We start from the raw sequence: 15,938 nt of genomic DNA on the forward strand, positions 1-15,938 counted from the left end.
TCCACGGATGGTCTCCACACGTCCACCTGTCTCCAACAATGACCCCAGACCCTTCTGCTGACCTCCCAGACCCCAGGTAATTAAAAGGATGTTATCTCCTTAAGAAACCGGATCCGGACCGCAACCGTGTTCACACCGCACGGAAACCGGATGCAAACGGACCGGATCCGGATAGGAACCGTACGGATCAGGTCCGGTCCGGATACGGTGCGGTCCGGACATCCGGTGCGGTTTTTACTAAACCGCAAGTGTGAACCGGGCCTTAGTTAGATTTCAGCCGCGGGGATGTGGCAATTTAGTTAGGGTAATCATGTTAAAAAGTTTTTTGCAATACAAACTTGCATTTTCTGAGACTTCAGAGTCTCTAAGTTTACTACAGTACTGGCTCTTAATTCAGGCAATAATTGGGAGGCATTTTTTCTTTTCAATGCTTAAGCAAATGAGCCCAGGCAGTGTATAAGCTAGATCACAATGCACAGTGCTCAATATGCAGGAATTTGCATGCAATAATCCCCCAACAGCTTGAACAGGAACCATAGATCTCACCAGGTTCAGTACTGATAGTGTGCTCCTCTGTCCACATTTCTGTGCAGCCTGGATGATACTGTAGCGTTACAGCTATACACGAGCAAGTCACAGATGGCAGGCAATTCCCTCCGTAATCAGACAGCAGCTTACACAGGTATAGGTCTCACAGGCTGCTGCTTTTGAGGTAATTCATGCAGGCTCAGAGTAGTCTGTAGATAACAAGAAGGCTACAATTTGCTGCCAGCCTGCCCACCAACCACGGCTCATGGGTTTCGGACACAAGTATAACACATTGAGGCTTCTTTTTGCAGTGTAAAAGAAGCCTCAAATTGTTTATTCCTTCCTGCTATTTAAAGGACAAATATCATTAAACACTTTCCACTATAGCTGGATACAGAATACCACAGGGGCCGCAAACAGGTTTACTATAACAGAAGTTCTATTATATCAGGGTTTGCTGTATCAAGACCTATCCCATATACTTATAATGGTGCTTGGCCTGGACCTGGACATGTAATTTTACTATATCTGATTGTTTACTATAACGAGAGTATACTGTATGGTGTTTGTCTTTTATTTTGCAATGTTTGTGCTTGTTGGGGGTCTTTCAATATGACTACTATTGTTTTTCTTCTTCTTTTGCTTAGTTAATAATCACACTGTATTATTGAAGATAAACCTGTTATAAATATTCTTACCAGTACTTTATGCCACCTGCATAAAGAGCATGATCTGTGTTTACCTTTGGCACATGTCTTGAGAAAATATTTACTTCTGTCAACAAGTTGCAGTTGGCTCTTCTATGTGTACAAGCCTTCACATTCCTGAAGTTCTGAGTGTTCTAATGACAGACCATAGCCTCATAGGACTTGCAGGAGTCCATATAAGTGTATTGTAAAAATAAGCATGCACAAAAATAAATTTAAAACACAAAAAATAAATAAATCAAGCCTTATTTTAGTTATAGAGTCGCAAAGGACTGAGACTAACTGTAATCAAAGCCCTCAGATTTGTGAACGTGATTCAGTTCAGAGGGCTGGGCTTTAAAGGGTGTGTTGGGGCTCTTTCACACTACATGTACAGTGTTGTCCCCAGGCTCTTTTAGCCGGTTGCTCCACCCGGCTAGTTTTTGTGAGCACCCGGTTGTCATCGGCTCACCACCTTCTCTGCTGTAAGCGGAGTTGTGCAGAGAAGCACCGGCCCTGCTTTTTCTCATCTCTCCCCACCAGGATACTTTTCCATGCCACCCGGCTGGAAAACTATTCTGGGGAGGGGAGAACACTGATGTGATTCCAATGAGATTCTGATTTTGATACAATTTTAAAAAGTCCTTCATGCTGTTTTGCTTTTTTTTTGCTTTTTGTGTTACTAGCATCCAGTGAAAATCTGAATCACATTTTGATTTTCAGTGTAAAAGAAGCCTCAATTAGTTTCTTCCTTCCTGCTATTTAAAGGACAATGATCATTACACATATTACAAGTGTTCTTAACAAAAAAGCAAACACATTTTGAATGTACTGTACATTAGTAATGTTTACTTCAAATGGCCTTTTTTCCCTCAATTTTGTAATACCATCGAGTGCTGTTTACTGATGGCATTGGACTGTACCATCTAAAATAAACAGGGAGGTTCTCGCAGGACAAAGACTTGCATGCCTTCTACAGCACCCCTAGAAGCCAGCAAAGTAACTTCAGACAGGAGGGAACGCGAGTATATGGTTGTGCACTTCAGATTCAAATACCACATGTGAATACAAGATTTTTCAATCATGTTATTATTATTTTATTATTTTTTATTTATATAGCGCCAACATCTTCCGTAGCGCTGTACATAGTACAAACAAATAATGGGGACAAATATACATAAGAAATACAAGACACTGTACAGTCATGACATTGAATAGAGTAAATACAGATACATACATAGTTGATATGTGGTTGGTACATGTACATATGTTAAAATAACAGCAGTATGAGAAACACTAGGAGGAGGTCCCTGCCCTTGCGGGCTTACAATCTAGAGGGTAGTGGGGAGGAAACAAAAGGGAAGGAAACACAAGGATTAGTGGGTGAGCCAGTGTGCCTTCAGTGCTGCCTATAGCAAATTATAGGCTTGTCTGAACAGGTGTGTTTTCAGAGTACGTTTGAAGGTTTCCAGACTTGAGGCATGACGAACCGGCTGAGGGAGAGAGTTCCAAAGGAGAGGGACAGCCCGTGAGAAGTCTTGGATGCGAGAGTAAGAGGAGGTGACTAGGCTGGAGGACAAAAGGGTCTCCTGTGAGGAACGGAGGGTCCGGGCGGGGAGGTATCTGGAGATTAAAGAGGAAATGTATGGAGGCGATAGCTTTTGTAGAGCTTTGTATGCAAGTGTGAGAAGTTTAAACTGGATCCTTTGGGCAACTGGTAGCCAATGGAGGGATTGGCAGAGAGGGGCTGCCTCAGAGGATCTAGAAGAGAGGTGGATGAGACGGGCCGCAGAGTTTAGTAGGGATTGGAGAGGTGCCAGTCTGCTTTTTGGTAGACCACAGAGTAGGGTGTTGCAGTAGTCAAGGCGGGAGATGATTAGGGCATGTACAAGCATTTTAATTGCTTCTTGTGAAAGGAAGGGACGGATTCTGGAAATGTTTTTGAGATGGAAGTAGCAGGAGGTAAAGTGTTAATATGTGGTTTAAAGGAGAGCTCAGAGTCCAGAGTTACCCCTAGGCAACGAGCTTTGGGGGTTGATGCTATTGGGGTTTTATCTACATTGATTGTGACAATGGGAGGTGGAGCAGAGAGCGAAGGTGGAAATATCACAATCTCCGTTTTGCTCATATTGAGTTAAAGGAAGCGGGATGACATAAATGTAGATACAGCGGATAGACATTCGGGGACTTTTGATAGTAGTGTGGAGAGGTCTGGGGCAGAACAATAAATTTGGGTGTCATCAGCATAGAGGTGATATTGAAACCCAAAAGGGCTTATTATCTGTCCCAGGCCATGGGTGTAAATGGAAAAGAGGAGGGGTCCAAGGACGGACCCTTGTGGTACTCCCACAGACAGTGGGCGTGGAGAGGAGTTGGTATTGGCATAGGAGACCATGAAAGAACGTCCAGACAGGTAGGAGTTGAGCCAGGTGTTGGCTTTTTTTTTTTTTTTTTTACATTTATCTATAGTTTGCCTTTAGCTATAGCAAATGGAAACTAGAGGAAGGGCATAGTAATGCAAAAAAATAAGTAAAGCTGCTGTGTACTGCACATCTTGTGAGATAAAAATGCCCAGCGTGTGTCAGAGAGCAAGCAAAGCTGGAAAGCGTTTTGCTGGGATTGGAGAGGGGAGATTATATATTGTCCAGTCCAGCATTGGGAATTAGCAGCAGACAGAAAATGTGAAAAATGAGTGTTCAGTCTGAACATTCTGTACCACTAATCCTTAGGCATTTGTCTGCAATTTTGTCAGGCATGGTTCCTTATAGGTTATAGCAATTTACATATGTCCTGAAAGTTGTCTTCAGGGATGAGTTCACGAGTCATTACGAGTAGCTAGCTACTCGAATTCGTGAGTTTAGCAAAAGGCAAAACTGTCGGAAAAAAACAGCCGGAAAGAGGAAGTACCGAGTCTGTGATACGCATAGAAGCGGCGGGCAGCTGGGTAATTAACCCCCTCTCTCCCAGCCGCACACCTGAAGCAATTGCGCCTCATTAGAATCACAAATTTGAGTAGCTAACTACTCGTAATAGCTCGTGAGCTCATCCCTAGTTGTCCTTTAAAATGATGAAACTTAAGACCTTGCTTGTCTGCAATTTAGGCACCTTTGCCACCCTGTACATGCTGCAACAGTTTTGCCTTTTGCTAAACTGTTTTTGCTCATCCCTGCTCCATACAATCCACCACTACAGGGTTACTTTAACTTGCAATCAGGCTGTCACACATTGTTCAAAGCAGAAGGAACACAACACATTTTTCAGTCCAGAGATGGATATATTGGCATGGACAGACACACCAGTTGTAGTAGTTTTCTCCTGACAGATTTATGTGGTTAAAAATTAGGATAAAGGTATAAATTACAAATATAATTTCCAGGACGTCTCAGGACAGCAACCCTGAGACTTGTCTCCTTCCATTTTAGATTGGACAGGACACTAGTTAAAAAATTAACATAATGAGATTAGGCAGGAAACAGGCAGCATATATAAGGCAGCATTCCCTTACCCTCCTCAGTTGTTTTCCTGTCCAGCAGGATGCTGGTTCGCTGGAGGGGCTGGCTACCCATGAGGGAACTTCAGGAGCCGCGGCTGCCACGCTTTCCGACTTGCGCTGGTCAGTTGGAGCCATGCGCGGACGCTGGCCGCACGCATCTGCCTCTCCCTGCATTGTGCGCAGACGCGCTGAAGACTGGAGGTCTTCCGTAGACGGACTTCCGCCGGAAGGACGCACGCATCACATGGCGGAGTCATGTGATCGGCTGAGAGGAAGGAGGAAGTCAGCCTGGCGTGCGCTGCAGCGGCCATTCACCGCTATAGAGCTAGGGCTCCGAATCAAGGCGGAAACGGCGCGGATCAGGTAAAAGACCTCAGGTGCATAACCTGAGTTTGGGCAGAGCACCACAGAGTGCTATTTAAGATGGCATCATGGTCATTTTTTCTATTGGGCTGACCATGGAAACACCCGCAGGCTCTTGCTCCCAGGGCTCTGAGGAGACGAGCTCCACTCCCTCTCTGGTATGTGTCACATTGGTTATTTGACTTAATACCTGAATTGTGTGTATATATTTTTTTATTCATTGTTTGAGGGAGGTTCAGGCTTTAGCTATTTCCTTTGTCTGTGTTTTTCAGCCAAAGAATGTAAAGTCGGATTCAAGGCACAAACAGGATAGGCCTACCAAGTCTGATAAAACTGATAAGCCTGATAAAACGACTACTTCTGAAACTAAGTCTGTACCTAAGTCAAAGAAGTGTGCAGTATGTAATACTCGTATGCCGGACTCAGCTAAGCATCTGTGTCAGTCTTGCACGGTGGTTAAGGACGAGTCACCCACTCTGTTAAAAGACCTTATGGGTTGGATGAGATCAGAGATGTCATCAGCCATTCAGGAGATTAAGAGATCAGCCATAAATCCTGATGTGCCCCCGAGTACACCTCCTGTTACTCTACCTTCCGATGCCCCTATTGCTGGTACTTCCCAGTCCCCTATCAGACCACCTAAGAGAAGGAGGATTGAGATAGACTCAGAAAGGTCAGAGGGGTCAGAAGGTGAAATAGACATTTCCTCCCTTGAAGAATTACCCAAATCAGAAATTGATGCATCCGAGAGTAAAAATGTGAAACCATTAAAGTTTGCTTTTTCCACTGACTTTATGAAAGAACTAATTGAAGCAATGCATTGTGCAATGGGTATTACTAAAGAACAAAAGTCTTTGTCACCTCTAGACCAGATGTACGAAAGTCTTTCAGATACACAGTCATCTTTTATCCCTGTTCATTCCAGTCTAAAAGACATTATAAAGAAAGAGTGGGATAATCCGGAAAAGAGGGCTTTCTGGCCTAAATCCCTGGCAAAAAGATATCCCTATAGCCCGGAAGATCAGAAATTCTGGGGTCACTCTCCAAAACTAGACCCAGCCTTGTCCAGAGTCTCTAGAAGGTCTGAGCTTCAGTTTGAAGATTTTGGCAACCTGAGAGATCCCATAGATAAGAAAATGGACAACATTTTGAGACGGGGGTTGGAAGCGGTCACTTTGAATTTCAAACCATCTGTAGCCTCCACCGCAGTTTCTAGATCTCTAAAGATCTGGTTGACTGAATTACAGACCCAGATCGCTACTGGAACCCCTAGGGAAGAGATCCTTAACTCCTTTCCTAAGATTCTGCATGCCACTAACTACCTAACTGATGCGGCAGACGATTCAGTTCGCCTTACTGCCAGAGCTTCTGCTTTAGTAAACACAGCCAGACGAGGCATTTGGGTCAAAACCTGGCAGGGAGACACATCATCAAAATCTAAGCTATGTGGAGTTCCCTGTGAGGGCAACCTCCTCTTTGGTTCTAAGCTAGACGAGATTTTAGAAAGATCCTCAGACAGGAAAAAGAACTTTCCCGTTAGAAGACGTAACTTTCGGGCAAACCGTTCCTTTCGTGACCAGGGCAAAACGGAGACAGAATAGATCAGCTCCCAGAAGGAGATGGCCCCCCAATAGATCTCACCGTGCAAAGCCCGGCATACCCTATACCCCGGCCAACCAACAGCCTAAACAATGACGCCAGGATTCCGGTGGGAGGCAGGGTATCTCACTTTTTCGAACACTGGCAGGAACTTTTTCACAACAGATGGCTATTAAACATCATTCTCCAGGGGTACAAGATAGAGTTTTCATACCCTCCACCAAGCCAATTTTTCGTAACTCCCCCTCCAAGAGATCAGGTTCAAAATCAGGCTCTACAAACAGAGGTAGGATCACTGTTATCCAAGAGGGTCATCCGACAGGTTCCCAAATGTCAGGAGGGTCAAGGTTTTTACTCCCCTGTGTTCCTAGTAAAGAAGCCACAAGGAAGTTATCGATTCATCCTCAACTTGAAACATTTAAACAAAGCAGTCCGATACAGAAAATTCCGGATGGACAACATCCGCTCAGTCATAAATCTTCTGCAGGAAAATTGCTTTCTAGCATCCCTGGATCTAAAAGACGCCTATCTCCATCTGCCTATCCATCTAGAATCCCAGTGCTACCTGAGATTTGCAGTGGTGTTTCAAGGAGAGGTAAGACATTTTCAATTTAATTCTCTCCCTTTTGGTATTTCATCTGCTGCTTGGCTCTTTACGAAAGTTATGGCAGAAGTCTTGGCAGTGCTTAGGCTTAGATCTGTGCAAGTGATTGCTTATTTGGATGACTTACTTATCTGGGGTCCATCTTTTGATTCAGTAAATCTCCAAGTGGAGTTGACTATTGACTTCCTTATCAGTTTGGGGTGGTTGATTAATTGGGAGAAGTCATCCCTACTACCCAGACAATACATGGAATTCTTGGGGTTTGATATATGTTCTGTCAGTAAAAGACTGTATCTACCATCACGGAAATCCTCGCTGATGTTAAATTCTGTTCTTTCTTTTCAGAGTTCAGTCTCCATCACTCTGAGAAAGGCTATGGCTGTATTGGGTACCATGACAGCATCCTTCCCAGCGATACAATGGGGTCAGTTGCATTCCAGAACCTTACAGAACTGGATACTATCGAAATGGGACAGAAGCCTGAAGTCTTTGGACAAGAGTGACAATTCCCTGGAGAGTGAAACAGTCTCTAGACTGGTGGTCAGATCAGGAACATCTGAATGCAGGGAATCTCTGGGAATTCCCTCAGCAGTCTCTGATCACAACAGACGCGAGTTCCTGGGGATGGGGAGCTTATCTGGAGCAACTACCGGCTCAGGGTCATTGGTCTACACTAATTCAGAGCAGATCATCGAACTACAGAGAACTACGGGCTGTTTGGGAAGCTCTTCAGACCTTCTCCCTACTTATACATCAACATCATGTTGTAATCAGGACAGACAACAACACGGTAGTGGCCTACCTCAACCGTCAAGGGGGGACAAGGAGCAGATCTTTGTGGAGTCTAACCTCGAAGATTCTTTGCTGGGCGGAAAAGAATTTAAAGTCCTTGAAAGCGGTTCATCTGAAGGGGGCTCTAAATTGCGTTGCAGATTATCTAAGCCGAAAGATGATCTATCAAGACGAATGGTCTCTAAACGACCAAGTATTCAGGCAGATCTCTCAACGATGGGGAACACCAGAGGTGGACATGTTCGCAAGAAGGAACAATGCCAAATGTCCTCGATTTGCCTCCCTGTGTCCACAGGACAATCCCTGGGTCCTGGACGCCTTTTCAGTCATTTGGAACAAGCATCATCTTTACCTTTTTCCTCCCTTGGGACTGATTTCAAAGGTACTGAGCAAGATTCAACGAGACCAGGCCCAAGCAATCTTGGTAGTACCATTTTGGCCCAAGAGATCCTGGTTTGCTCTGCTACAAAGTTTAGCCTCAGATCTCCTGATCCTGCCGGATCGACCGGACTTGTTGAGCCAGGGTCCGGTTCTGCATCACAATCCAGGAATCCTTCACCTTTCTGCCTGGAGCCTGAGTGGCAACTATTAAAGAGGAAAGGATTCTCTAACAGGTTGTCGGAGACACTTATCCAGAGCAGGAAGAAAGTGACAAGACAGATTTACGCTAAAGCATGGAATACCTATAGCAACTGGTGTACATCTACATCTAAAGATCCAGTCCTCTCTTCTTCAGTGCTGGAGTTCTTGCAGGAGGGATTCCAAAAAGGCCTGAGCTCTAGTACTCTGAAGGTTCAGACCGCGGCATTGAGTGTTTTCTTAGAGAGAAGATTGGCGGAGGAGGAATACGTTGTCCGTTTTTTTAGGGCACTGAAAAGACTAAGACCTGCAGTACAGATAAAAGTACCTACTTGGGACTTGAACACAGTATTGCAAGCTCTATGTGAAGCTCCTTTCGAACCAATCTCGGAAATCTCAGAAAAACATCTCACCTTGAAAATGGCTTTTCTTCTAGCCATAACTTCTGCACGAAGAGTGGGAGAATTACAGGCGTTATCAGTCAATGAACCATACTGTACCATTTCAGAAGACAAAGTAACTCTTCGCCTAGATATCTCTTTTCTACCCAAGATTGTATCCAAATTTCATACATCTCAGGAGATCCTATTACCAACCTTCTGTAGTAACCCATCAAATCAGAAAGAGGAAAAGATGCACTGTCTAGATGTGAGGAGGTGTTTAATACAGTACATTCAACAATCTAAATCTTGGAGGAAATCCAACGCTTTGTTGATTCTCTTTGCTGGGAAAGGCCGTGGCAGACAGGCCTCGAAATCATCCATAGCAAGATGGATCGGACAGGCCATTGCATTATCCTATATCCAACAGGGAAAGCAATTATCTGGACCAGTGAAAGCACATTCAACTAGAGCTGTGTCAACATCATGGGCAGAGAGGGCAGGAGCTACTATAGAGCAGATATGTAAAGCGGCTACCTGGTCAAGCCACAATACATTCGTTAAACATTATAGACTGGACTTATCATCCAATTCTGATTTATGTTTTGGTAGATGTGTGTTGCAGGCTGTTATCCCTCCCTAATAAAGTTTCTTGTTTATCTTCTCAGGGTTGCTGTCCTGAGACGTCCTGGAAAGACAAACTTACTTGTGGTAACGTCTTTTCCAGGAGTCGGAAGGACAGCACCCTTGCTACCCACCCGAATAAAATAATTTTGTTGAAGCATCATTCTGTGTGGAGTCTTTTTTTTTATTACTGAGGAGGGTAAGGGAATGCTGCCTTATATATGCTGCCTGTTTCCTGCCTAATCTCATTATGTTAATTTAACTAGCGTCCTGTCCAATCTCATGCTGGATACACACCATGCGTTTCCGCGTTGGATGCGGCCGTCGATACGCGTCGATTCGATTATTTCCGACATGTCCGATTCAAGCTTCGATGGATCGTTAGGTCGATTTGCCATACTTTACATGGCATTCGACCTAAAAATCATCGAAATTCGTTCGGAAATGTTCGGAAATAATCGAATCGACGCGTATCGACGGCCGCGTGCGACGCGGAAACTCATGGTGTGTATCCAGCATCAAATGGAAGGAGACAAGTCTCAGGGTTGCTGTCCTTCCGACTCCTGGAAAAGACGTTACCACAAGTAAGTTTGTCTTTCTATTGATTGACCAGTCTAATGACAATTCATGAAGTTCTATTTTTATCATATATTGCATGTTTGTATTGTGATAAACTTTCTATGTTTTGTCAGAGAGGGTCAGATGAGCTGCTGTCTGGAAGCGGTCTTAATGGTCCCAGTTCTAACTTGAACAGCATTGTTGTTACTGGTAAGTACATTCCGTCTGGTAGATGTTTTATGTAAAGGATTACCTTACTTGTGACATTTTAAAATGGATTGCACCGAGAAGTTGTAGCTGAATGTTTAGATGGCCATTATTAAAATATATACCTCCCCTCCACTGCTGCTAAATTCTGCAGATAACTTGTGCTTATTTAAACTTGAAAGAGAACCCTAGGAGGTTAAAAACCAAAAAAATGAGATGCTTGCCTAAAAAGAGACAAGACTGGATCGTCCAGAGGCTTCCAACATATTCCTCTAGACCACCGCTGCTGCCCGTAACCCTCTGGAGGCCCGGCTCCTCTTCATGCACGAGCAAATCCGTACTGCACCTGTGCGAGTACAACCGTGCCTGCACAGTAGCATGGAGCTGCCAGTGGACGAGCGGCTTTCAGCTTGCTCTGCAGGCATAGCACGGCTGCACTTGTGTATGGAAAGAAGTGTGGGCACAATAACCTATCAGACAAAATCTTGTGGGATATGTTCCGAGGAAGGGCACATGAAGCCTCCGGATTGTCCAGAGGCTTGCCTTTACATGGGTAAGTATACAGTATATGGTTACTTTTTTATTTGAGTAGCCTCAGTTACACTAAGATATTTTGTAAAAAGGAAAGATTAGCTTTTTATCTTTAAAGCGTGATTGTCAATATATTATATTGTATTATATTTTTGAAAGAGGTATTTTATTAATGTTACTGTTTGTAAGCACTTCTTTAAACTAACTTCGCCTTAAATGAAGTTCTGGTCAAATGTGTGCTTCTAGCATCTGTTCTTTCATTTCTCTGATGAAAAATGTTTTCAATACATTTAGTCCACTCTACTGCGCAGGCGGCTCTGCTATTTCCGCCAAAGCCCAAGTGGTAAGCCGCTAGTTCACCTGCTCAGGGTGCGTAACAGGCTTGTTATGATTGAGGAGCCAGAGCAGTAGTCTGGGCCTGTGTGACAAGACGACCTTGTCAGTGTATGTTTGAGCAGTCCCAGCGCAGGAATGTGGCGGAACAGGAGGACAAGGAAAGCCTCTTTAGGATCCAGAGGCTTTCCCCTCCTGAGGTAAGTACCCCCTAGGGAAGTCTTTCTCAAACCTACCTCGTAACTCCCCAGCAGTGCATGCTTTGCAGGCAACCTCTCCTGTGCACAGATGGGATAATTAGTGTTTCAGTTCATGGAATCCACCTAGCTGAGACACTTATTACCCAACCTATTCATAGGTGAGGTTGCCTGCAAAACATGCACTGTTGGGGAGTCATGAGGACAGGTTTGAGAAACACTTCCCTAGGGGCATTTTTTTCCCCCCAAGTTCACTTTAAGCCTGCAAGAGACAGTATACTCACTAAAGACCAAGGTGATGCGGTGCATGTCATTTCGTCAGGCCACATCACAAACTGTGCTTGAATGAAAGCTACACAAACATGAGCACTAGAGCGCTTTGAACCTGGGATTCTAGTTTTGCTAGGCCAGAATGCTGCCCATTCTATAGGAGTGCATAGCACTGCTTCTTTCTCACTATATGGGCATAAAGCCTTGTACACATGCATGTGGACAGTTGCCTGCAGGGATCGGACGCCATGCCTAGAATGTCATTTTGGGGTTGATTGCTATACAGATGCATTGCCAGCTTGTAGGCAAGCAGCACATTCTGTCTGTATGCAGTGGCGTGAAGTGCTGACAGTGAGGCACACAATGGAGTGGGAGGGGTAGGGAGGCATAAACGTCCTCAGCCGATACTCATTGCTGAAGACATCAGGGCAGCTGTACACATGCTAGATTCGAGTATGATCTAGTGTGTGAAAGGACGGTCAGAATCAATAATGCAAGTATATTACATTATACAAAAAACACATCTATTTTAAAATGAAGCACTGTGGGTTTTACTATTGACATGTCTGCAGTTGTAAGAAAAAAATAAATGTATGAACCGTGCTCTGTATGGCCCAGTGCACACCAAAAACCTCTAGCAGATCTGCAAACACACTAGAGGTTTTTGAAGCAGATTTCAAAGCGATTCCTTGGAAACACCTGATATACTGCATGCTTGTTCAGGGTCTATGGCTAGAGAGGTTTTCTTAACATGCCTAGCGTTTTTTGGAGCGTTTTTGTGTAGCAGATGTCATATATTGTTACCGTAAAGCTGTTACTGAACAGCTTCTGTAACAAAAATGCCTGAAAAACCGCTCTGATCTAGCGGTTTTCAGAGCGGTTTTCCACTTACCTATACTTTAACATTGAGGCAGAAACGCCTTAGAAATCTAAAAAAATGCTGCAGCCCCCTGAGTTTGCGTTTGTGGAAAAAACGAACCTCTGGTGTGCACCATCCCATTCACTGTCATTAGCCAAGTGGTTTTCCCCCTGCAAGCGTTACCGCTCTGGTGTGCACCAGCCCTATGTGTGCCTGGCTGTTCCAAGACCTAATGAAATGATTTGCCTACTCATTAACCTAAAGCCAGACATTATCAAAGTAACTTATTTACTACATGGAGCTACATGCTTGGCAATGCTTTCTGTTTTAAGAAAGCAGAATTATATTTAGCACATATAAAATGTGCCATTATTGATTTTATAAGTGTGAAATATAAGAGCACCTAGTTTTTCCCCAATTGTGATGCTCATGTACTTATTTTAATTTACCTTGAAACGGCTATCATCTGGCCCTCCAAATAGCAGCTTCTTTTCTTTGCTTGTTCATGCTGGCTGTGAATAGTGGTTTTGTGAAGGCTTACATTTAGGACGCTTTAAAAGTAAAGCTGTTTGGAATGTGCAGAGCCTTTTGTTAGCCAGTAAATGGGATTCAGACATACAGTGTGAAATTATTCCACATGATTATGACATTGTACAGAATCTATTCACTGGTACTTTCCTCACTTATTCCAAGGTCATTTTCTGCTGGGAGAAGACAGTGAAACAGGTGCTGAAATGCCCCAGAACAGAGACCTAAATGTTTTACATATGCAGTTTTCAAACAAAACAAAAGATTTTGCTCTGCAAGAACAAACATTCTTTACTGGCATGTGGAATTGGAGTGCCGCTTTGAATCCTGTTCTTTGTTCCTCCACTCAAGATTTGTTTCTCACCTTACATTTTTAGAGTAGTGACTCAGTTTAGAAAGATGATTACTAGCATAAAAGCGATAAAATGAAGTTGACATTAGCTGCTGCTTGAAAATAACTGGAGTTTACCTGTGCTAGAGATGATTTTTGCTTGATCACCGAACTTGATATTTTGCGCATTTCATTAGGTTCAGCAAATCCTATTATTCCCTCCACACGGTTACCTAGGTTGCAAGTATGGTGAGAGTAGTAATTTGATCAGAGATCTACTGTATATTGGGAATTGTCTGTGATCCTTAAAACTAATGTAGTTTTATAGCTTTTGACCAAATTGATGGATTTTTTTTAGGATTTGTGTAATGATTTTAACATTGGTTTGATAAGCTAGAACTGTGTACAAAAAAAAATGAAGTTTCCTGGATGGGGCATAGTGCATTTAAAGGACAACTGTAATGAGAGGGATATGGAGGCTGCCATATTTATTTCCTATAAAAATATACCCGTTACCTGGCAGCCCTGCTGGTCTATTTGGCTGCACCAGAAACAAGCATGCAGATCATCTTGTCAGGTCCGACAATGTCAGAAACACCTGATATACTGCATGCTTGTTCAGGGTCTATGGCTAGAAGTAGTAGATGCAGAGGATCAGCAGGACAGCAAGGCAAATGGTATTGTTTAAAATGAAATAAATATGGCAGCCTCCATATCTCTCTCAATACAGTTGTCCTTTAAATAATCCTATTTGTGTGGTTTATGCAGGGATCCCTCCTACTCCATGCAGCTGTTTTGTGAGGTGTACGAATGTGTTGCAACACCACATTCGCTGCTAACATTTTAGTGCCTGACAACTCGAGCACACGGAGTAATGTGTGTACTAATAGTGACATTCCCATCTGCAGCAATTTACCCAGTCGGCGTACGAGAGGAATCGGCACAGGAGACTTGGGCGCAGGATACAGCTGGTATGGCTGATCCTGCTCCTGCACAAATTCCCATCCAGGTTAAATACTATTCCCCCTCCACGCTGCCATGGATGGTGGGGAATGAAATAAGTTACTCACTGCTGCGCCCAAGTCTCCTGCGCTGGAATGAAAGTGTTCGCTCACTGGTAAGTGACACTTTTTTGATAAAGAAAATGCCAAGAAAAACTGCTCTGAATGTCCTGGCCACAACAATTAACAAGGAAAGGAAGAGGGGGGAAAATACTGGGCTGCAGGAGGGGGGGGGGGTGAATAATTGCTGCACTTGGGGGCCTGAAGGAGTAAATGACTGCAATACTGAATACTGTGCAGTCATTAACCCATTCTGGTCCCCAAGTGCAGCTGTTAATTCTTCCTAGTCCTCAAGTGCATCCATTAACTTTGCTGGGTAGACTTATACTTGAGTCATTAAAAAATTCCAGCTTAACCACATAAGGACCAGGGGTGTTGTGGAGGATCTGTGCTGGGTGGGCTCTTCAGCCCCCAGCACAGATTAGGCAGGCAGGGCGATCAGACTAACCCCCCCCCCTTTTTCCCCACTAGGGGGATGTCCTGCTGGGGGGGTCTGATCGCCGCTGCTCACGTGTGCCTAGGGGGGGCTCCTCTCCCCCTCCACAACTCTATTCCCCCCTCCCTCGCCTTCTCTCCCTCCCCTTCTCTCTATGGGCGGTACAGGACGGCGGCGATCCCCGGCTAATCAGAGGCCGGGGATCGCCCATCTCCTTTACGGCGCTGCTGTGACAGCAGCGCCGTACGATGTAAACACTGGATTTCTTCCCCGCGTGTTTACATTTCGCCTGCGAGCCGCGATCGGAGGCTCGCAGGCTGTTCACGGAGCCCCCTGCCATGAACTGACATGGAAACGCCACATTAGGCGGTCTTTAAGTGGTTAAGAGGGTCGACTTATACATCAGATCGACTTATATTCGAGAATATATACGGTAGTTTTACTATTTTGGCTAATAAGTTTTACCAAAGAAAAAAAAAGTCCTAACTTTTATAAAGTGGGGTAACTTTTAAAAGAAAAGTATGAACTAGATTTGCCGTGAACCCAAGGCAAGCAATTAGAATTAATTAGATACTTGCTTACATAGAGGGGTAGGGCTGTTCCTAGACCTTCCCAGACCTCTCTCTACCTCGTTCCATCACTGTCTAACCCAGTATTGAAGGTGTTCGACCAGCAAGTTTAATACCTCTTTGGAACGCTTCATGCAGGCTTTGGAGATATGGAAGTACTTGCATCCCTGAGTATGAGGGATCCATGCATGCGTGAGTCCTTGCTGTGCCAGTCTTCGGAAGCACTTGGGTATGTGAGTACTTCCAAACCCTACCAAGGAGTCCTGAAGGCGTGTAATTTGAATGATGGACATCGGTAGAACAAGGGGACGGGTAGAAGGCCCATATATAGAGGGAAGGTTCTGTGGTCCAGAGCCTTCCCTCTATATAGGGGAGTATCTTTTTTTTTTTTTTTTTCCTTTTTTTTATTG

At 44.2% G+C, this 15,938-nt stretch overlaps 1 protein-coding gene across 2 annotated transcripts in view; it reads left to right on the top strand.

Annotated features, from left to right (window-relative positions):
• The window catches only part of PTBP2 (polypyrimidine tract binding protein 2), a 78,480-nt gene that overhangs the window by 31,344 nt on the left and 31,198 nt on the right, over nt 1-15,938 (top strand). For both annotated transcript variants that reach the window (XM_068239756.1, XM_068239757.1), the window contains exon 3: nt 10,341-10,416. In XM_068239756.1, the coding sequence (XP_068095857.1) occupies nt 10,341-10,416 (76 nt within the window). The remainder of the gene's footprint in view (nt 1-10,340; nt 10,417-15,938) is intronic.

Source organism: Hyperolius riggenbachi, chromosome 6 (genome assembly GCF_040937935.1).
Source record: "Hyperolius riggenbachi isolate aHypRig1 chromosome 6, aHypRig1.pri, whole genome shotgun sequence".
NCBI lineage: Eukaryota > Metazoa > Chordata > Amphibia > Anura > Hyperoliidae > Hyperolius > Hyperolius riggenbachi.